Source organism: Pecten maximus, chromosome 13 (assembly GCF_902652985.1).
Source record: "Pecten maximus chromosome 13, xPecMax1.1, whole genome shotgun sequence".
Taxonomy (NCBI): domain Eukaryota; kingdom Metazoa; phylum Mollusca; class Bivalvia; order Pectinida; family Pectinidae; genus Pecten; species Pecten maximus.
Genome location: NC_047027.1, coordinates 3,911,557 through 3,919,043, shown reverse-complemented (window position 1 = coordinate 3,919,043; position 7,487 = coordinate 3,911,557). Strand labels below are relative to the sequence as shown.

The 7,487-nt window shown below is 37.1% G+C and overlaps 1 protein-coding gene across 1 annotated transcript; it reads left to right on the top strand.

The window, feature by feature from the left end:
- Nucleotides 1-3,880, top strand: LOC117340846. The gene is made up of 2 exons (XM_033902620.1): nucleotides 1-287; nucleotides 3,015-3,880. The coding sequence occupies exons 1-2, from the start codon at nucleotides 234-236 to the stop codon at nucleotides 3,729-3,731; spliced, it is 771 nt and encodes a 256-aa protein (XP_033758511.1). The 5' UTR covers nucleotides 1-233; the 3' UTR covers nucleotides 3,732-3,880.
- The last annotated feature ends 3,607 nt before the right edge of the window (nucleotides 3,881-7,487 follow it).

The following is a 7,487-nucleotide window of genomic DNA, read 5'->3' as shown; positions in this document are numbered from 1 at the left end:
CTGGATTCAACAGTCACATTGATACAAGATTCATTTTAAATACATTTTTGTACTGTAATATTTAAGAAGTCCCTACATATTCCTGAATTCTCTTTTCCAGCTCACCAGTATGTTTCAAAAATGCTGACAAGGTGCCAAGCCTGAGAGATTTGTCAAAATTTGATGTCCGTGTAACAGGGAAAACCCAAATCACCACACCAACCAGCAACTTACCTTTCCGTTTTGAGAAACCTATGGACACATGTGATACCATTGATAGTGTGTCAAAGTTGAACACTTTCCAAAAGGTAAGTTACATTATGTGTTCACTTGAGACTCACTATCAGCAAATGCTATCACTATACAGTGCTTAATTGCTGACAGTACATGTACATACCGTATTTGACCTAATAAGGGCGCCTACCCTAATAAGGGCGCCCCTACCTTTTTTCAAGGAAATAAATCTATGATTGAGTGTCAAAATGGTGTTAAAAAGTAATAATTCATGTGAAATATTTTACTACTTATGTGTTCAATTTTCTTCAGCAAATTAAGTAACTGGAACACATGTTTTCGCCACATTTTGTGTATTCCTACAGGCTACATATGACATGTCAGTGCAAAGTTCTCAGCACCCAAAACTAAACACACATACAAATAATAACTTACCATCTTTATTTGAAGATAAAGTAAAGACTTCATTCTTGTTGATAAATAACTTTTGTTCAGAACAGAAAGCTAGTAAAAGACATTGTAAATCAATTATTAGGTCAAAGAAAACGATGTCTGATATGATCTGGGAAATCACCTGTTTCTATAAATAGAACACAAAAGAGTTCCATTTGAACATAAATGGTGGAACACACGTTCTCTGGTCTAAAGATCAGCTGGCATGGTTTACAAGTTTACAGGAGTATTCAAGTGATGTTTAAGCGTAATATATGATAATGAATAGATATCTTCATCTGGAATATTTTTATGACTGAATATTTTACCGTTTCCACAACCTTGGGTATTCTGCTATAAGGTATAGTCTGTTTCATAAAACTTCAGAATAACTAATCTTAATAAGGGCGCCCCCACTGTCATTTACCCGCGCCCTGCGCCCTTATTAGGTCAAATACGGTATTACATCTATACAGAAAATGAACACTGGGGTAATCCCCCGTAATGACTTGGATTGTGTCAATGATGCACACTATTTGGATCCTCTCTGGTAAAAAGAAATCAATTTAAATTCCTACCTATACAAACTTGCGCCAGTGAACCTATTCGCTCATCTGGGCCAGATTTTGAGATACTTCATTGATTATGGTAAACATACCCATATAGATATTATTAAGAATAGCACCTGGCAATGTTTCATGTCAAAGTCTGGACTGAATGTCTGGTCACCTTTATTAGCTCACCTGCCCGAAGGGCAAGTGATCATGATCATGAGCTTATGCCGTGGTGCGGCGTCCGTCCGGCGTCAACTTTTTTCATTCAAACAACTTCTTCTCAATAATCAAGAGGCCCAGGGACTTGATATTTTGCCTGTAGCATGCTGGGGTAGAGGGCTACAAAGTTTGTTCAAATAAATGACCTTGACCTTCATTCAAGGTCACATGGGTCAAATAGGCTATAATGTTCAAACAACTTCTTCTCAATAACCAAGAGGCACAAGGACTTGGTATTAGGTCTGTAGCATACTTTGGTGATGAGCTCTAAAGTTTGTTAAAATAAATGACCTTCATTCAAGGTCACTAAAGGTAGTAGTGGGCTGATTATCGATTATAATCGAAAATTAATCAAAATTACCAAAATACAGCGACAATTGATTGTTAAATTCATAATCGATTAGTGAAATTTCCATTGAAAATATCTCTGGTAAAAAATGCAGCGGTTCCAGAATAAGTGCCTTGTGTTGGTTTCTGTGTTAGTCACTGTTCCGGTCACAAAAGCGCTTCACACACTCAAATTATATAGTTATAAAGCGTCTGTTTAACTCATACGCTTGAACAAAATGGAGGCACTTGAGAAGGTGACACATGAGGCGGAATTATTCAACCACGCAGATGCGAGTACCTTTAGTATGGAAATATTTTGGATTTAGAAAATTAAAAAAGGGCCTCCAAATAAAGGAAAGCCTCGATATGAAGACAACAATTTGTCGCCTTCGCTGGTAGTCATATGCTAATAAAGATGAGATTTTTTTTCTCCTGTATGATAACGTATCAACTGACTTGTTTCAATTTGAATTTCAACGTTTGCCGGTGATATTCATGCTAAAGTAAACATAACCAAAAGTTACATACTGACTGGTCTGTTATGTTACAACAGTGGCTTTAGTTTTGGATTACGTTGACATGTTTCTAATACTGGATTTCTGTACCAATTAATGAGAGTAAATCTATTATACAGATTGTGGATAGGAAATAACAACACCAACATCTCGTATGACTTCTTTTATTTCTGTTAATCTGGTATGTTCATTGGAAACTTGTTAATATTGTTTTAAACGTTTAATCATGAATTCACAATACATTTTTTCAAATATTCATAATACATTTAATAAATTACTCTGATTTACATATCGGAAGGAACTATCCGATTAACCCGATTAATCGATTATAAAATCACATCCGATTCCCAACACTAACTAAAGATCACATTGTTCAAATAAGCTATAATCTTCAATTGAATTCTCCTCAATAACCAGGGACTTGATAATTTAGGCTTTTAGCATGCTGGGGTGCAGTGCTACCAATTTTGTTCAAATAAATGACCTTGACCTACATTCAACGTCACAGGGGTGAAATCGATTTTAGGCCAATAGAATGCTAGAATAAAGGACTAGAAAATTTATTAATATGAATAAACTTAGCTTACTATGATATTTGAATAAAGAGGTTATCAGCATAGTATCTGTAGAAATGACCTCAAACAACTTCAAAGTTGCTGTAGAGCCAGGTGAGCAATACATGCCCCTTGGGCCTCTGGTTTTAATTTACAATGGCACATTCAAACATTTCATTTTCTGTTTACAAATTCAGGTCACCATCAAGGCTAAAGTAATGGATAAAAGCCCACCAGAGCAATTATCTACAAAGAGCAAATCTCTGACCAAAGCAGATGTGGTTGTAGCTGACTCTACCGGTTCTATCAAGCTCACACTTTGGGAACAGGTCATTGAACAGATTGAAGTGTCCAAGTCGTACCTCATGAAAAGCTTGACAGTTCGTGAATTTGACAACAACAAAATCTTATCGTCATCTCAAGATTCAGCATTTGAAGAAGTTGATGACATTGGCCATGTTAAATTTGAAAACCAGAAATCTCTGCATGATTCTATGACAGTAACTGCTGACATCTTATCTGTGAACTGTCAAACAATTAACAATTGTGTTTCTTGCAGGAAAAACTTGCCACCTGTCAACAGTGATATTCCGACAATCAAATGTCTCCATTGTGGAATACGCCAACGAATTGCATCCATTGCTACAAGTTATAAATGTGAAATTGTCTGCAACACTCAAAAAGGGCACAAAACTTTCTTTATCCCAAATAGAGTGCTGCAGTCTTCAGATATCACTGCAGGTCTCACTTCTGCTGATCAAATAGAGGACTGCTTGTTACAACAACCAAAAATCACTCTGTCCCTTTCAAATGCCTTTGTCACACACATGCAAACCTGCAACATGCCGTCAACAAGTGATGATACAACAGATAGCTGTAGCTCAGAACCACCAAAATCAGTATCTATTGTCTGAATTACCATACTTGATGATAAACATGCTCCAAAACTTTCAAACGAATTTGTTTCGTCCCTCCAGGATTTCTTAATTGATACATTATTTCTATTTGGACAATATTAATATACTGCTTTGATTTAACGACTATTCCAGAAACAAATACATGGGGGTTTCGGAAGGGTGGAGGGGAAATAAAACAAAAAAAATGGCATAATTTTCCTATATGCATTGTAGCCTTGTACACTTTTTTTTGGGGGGGGGGGGGGGGGGGGTTGCATTTTCCAGAGGTTGTACACGTCTACAAAACCCCTTGCATGTGATGTATGTCTTGGGAAAAACCCTTTATTTCGTTGATGTTGATGTTATTCTAGGTTATCTTTTTAGTTCCATATCGCTTTTTCTTTCAAAAAGAATTATGACACAAAGATCTAGACATACATTTACAAAATCAAGTTCTTAATCATCAATACTGTTAATTATGTTAGTGTTCTAAACTGCATTTAATATGGAAAAATGGCACTTGAATTTGATCTCAACTGTCTTGAAAATAAACCCTTACATTATGTCTTCAGATATTTGTATGACCCGTGCCCTATAATTCTTATTTTGCTCTCGTTGTATTGTTACAACACGGCCTGACAGCGGCTGCGAGGCTACTTGTGTTTCACACAATACCAGTTTATTTATATTTCTTGTTAAAAATGGACATAGAAGCTCATATGTAGCACCCTTTGTCCATATAGGCATAGTACAGCCAGAGTTGTAGTTTTTCAATATACTGTAGTTCTTCACATATATTTGTCATAGAGTCTGACAGCAGCTGCGAGGCTCGTTTATATATTTTTGGTAAATCCTGGACAACCTGCTGAAATATGTCACAGACTTTGTCCATATTACTTTCATATATGTGAATGATAGTTTTTCAATATAGTTATCTTTGAAAAATGTAGATAGTTCTACTTACATTATAGTTTTACGTTATTAATAGTTTGCTCTAGTCCTATTTTTACAAAGCACGACAGCACTTGCAAGGTTCACTGTGTTTGCACACAACTTACTTGCCTATATTCTTGTAACTTTAAACCAACCATGTTCAATTTTTGTATTTTTTTTTATATTGAGAGTCTGACAGCAACTGTAAGGCTCATTTATATATTTTTTTTCAGTTTTTCAATATATAGTTCTAGGTAAACTGTATTTCCATTTATAATTTAACGTACGTTTAATTCATATTTTGCTCTAGTCATATCGTTCAAGAGCCTAACAGCACTTACAGGCTCATTGTGTTTGCACACCATTCAGATGTTTATGTTCTTCCAACTTTCTGCCAACCATGTTCAATTTCATATTGTCACAGAGCCCTGCAGCGGCTGCAAAGCTCATTTGTTCAATGTAGTTCTCTTTAAAAAAATATAGCTAGTCCTACTTATAATTTCAAAAATTCAACATTTTGCTCTAGCTAGACAAATCATAATGTTACATAGCCTGACGACACAATTCCCATTTTGTCATACAGCCTGACATGTGCAGCACCACATGGCTGTGTTTGCAAATAATAATACTTTATAATGATTTACATTTGGAACAACCCCATTTAATTTTCCATCAAACAGAATTTCCCTGTACTCATTACACTGCCTGTCAGCAACTCCTGTCTCATATTGTTTGAATGCACCAGCTCACAGGCCATCCACATTTGATATCTTAAACTGTGTACCTCTTCTTTCCTTTTCTATGATTTATTGATTAATAAAAAAAGTATATATATATATGACACTGTTGTTTGTTAATTTTCTGCATGTACATAATTTTAACTTTCCTGTCTTACACCTTATATAACCAAGAAACACAAACACCTATTACTTGTCCAAATCCTTTACCATACGCTGCGATGAACACAAGCTCACACAAGAGATATATATACTACATTACAACACAGAATAATTCCAACCCAACATCCCTTTACCTAGGGTACCAATGTAATTTCAAAATGTAAGCGTTCAGAGAATCGCCTATATTGACAAGGGCTAGAACATCCTGTCACAATTCCTTTCATATTCTCTTTTACAAAGTACAATTCAAAAAGATTATTCCTTCCTGTAGTGTCTCTTTACAACACCGCTATCGTTGTTATCACTATACTGCACCTTGTAACATTGTGTCCTTTACTCATGAATTTAACTCTTGATAACCGTTTGCAACCAATGGTGATGTTATAATAAAAACAACTGATCAGTTGAATATGTATATTCTGCAGCATTACATGCTCATTTTGAAATGACATTCAACAATTACGGATGTTCTCATCAGAACATTTACTTCCTTGAGCAATGTCTACCTTACACTTAATGATTTTTCAGCGTTATTTGCACTTGCACTATTTTCTAAATTATGACTCAATATGCCATGTACATGTCATATCATTGGAAAATTTTATTATTTATTTCATAGTTGTCCATACCCGCAAAAAATCTTGCTTCTTGTGTGCTCGGAATCACACTTTTCAAAAAACACCATGCAGCAACTTTTGAACATTCAACCTCAAGCTCCCAGCCTCTTGTAAATACAAATTAATAAAGAGTAACGTGTTTTTTTTTTAGCTCACCTGGTCCAAAGGACCAAGGTGAGCTTATGCCATTCTGTTGCGTCCGTCCGTCAACAATTGACTTCTTCTTCATAACCACAAATCAGAATTTGACCACATTTGGCCCCGCCTCGTGATCAACAAAGATCTATTTCACTGAAAGCTTCACACAATTTATTCTAATTATGTACCTCTAATATGTGTGCTGACATCATCTGTGGTCGACTTTTAAACTGATTATACATAACTGTTTCAGGGTCTTTGGGCCTTTGTCACCTTCCAAACAAGATAACTATTTTTCATACATTGAAACATCTTATAAAGTTCATCAGTGTCTTGAACGTATCTTTGTCAGATGACCGTTAAGGCCCATGGGCCTCTTGTTTTGTTTAACGTCCTATTAACAGCTAAGGTCATTTAAGGACGGCCTCCCGTGCGTGCGACATGTATGCGTGTGGTGAGTGCGTATGTGTGTTTTGGGAGGCTGCGGTATGTTCGTGTTAAGTCTCCTTGTGATAGGCCGGAACCTTTGCCGATTTATAGTGCTACCTCACAGAAGCATACTGCCGAAGACACCCAGCAGCACACCCCACCCGGTCACATTATACTGACAACGGGCGAACCAGTCGTCCCACTCCAAATATGCTGAGCGCTAAGCAGGAGTAGCAACTACCATTTTTAGGTCATCTGACCCAAAGGGTCAGGATGACCTATAGTCATCGTGCTTCGTCCGTCGTCGTCCGCCGTGCGCCGTCCGCCGTGCGCCGTGCGCCGTTCGTAAACTTTTTCTTTCAAAACGCTACTCCTCCTTAACGCTTGGGTGGATTACTTTGAAATTTGGTTTTAAGCATCATTGGGGGAGGGCAATCATATTTTATATAAATGAGGCTGGTCTGACCCCTGGGGCCAGAAGGGCGGGGCCCCAAAAAGGGAACTTAGGTGAATATTGCTATAAAATCCTACTCCTCCTTTACCCTTGGGTGGATTACAACTAAATTTGGTGTGAAACATCATTGGGGGAGGGCAGTCATATTTTATATAAATGAAGTTGGTGTGACCCCTGGGGCCTGAGGGGCGGGGCCCCAAAAGGGGAACTTTGATGAAATTTTGCTATAAAATCCTACTCCTCCTTAACCCTTTAGTGGATTTCAACCAGATATGTTGTGAAACATCATTTGGGGAGGGCGGTC

What these genes read in the sequence shown, in the direction of transcription:
- LOC117340846 (XM_033902620.1), top strand. Translation starts at nt 234, where the DNA reads ATGGACACATGTGATACCATTGATAGTGTGTCAAAGTTGAACACTTTC. An exon ending in AGTTGAACACTTTCCAAAAG is followed by an intron (nt 288 to 3,014) that starts GTAAGTTACATT and finishes TTACAAATTCAG; the next exon opens with GTCACCATCAAGGCTAAAGT.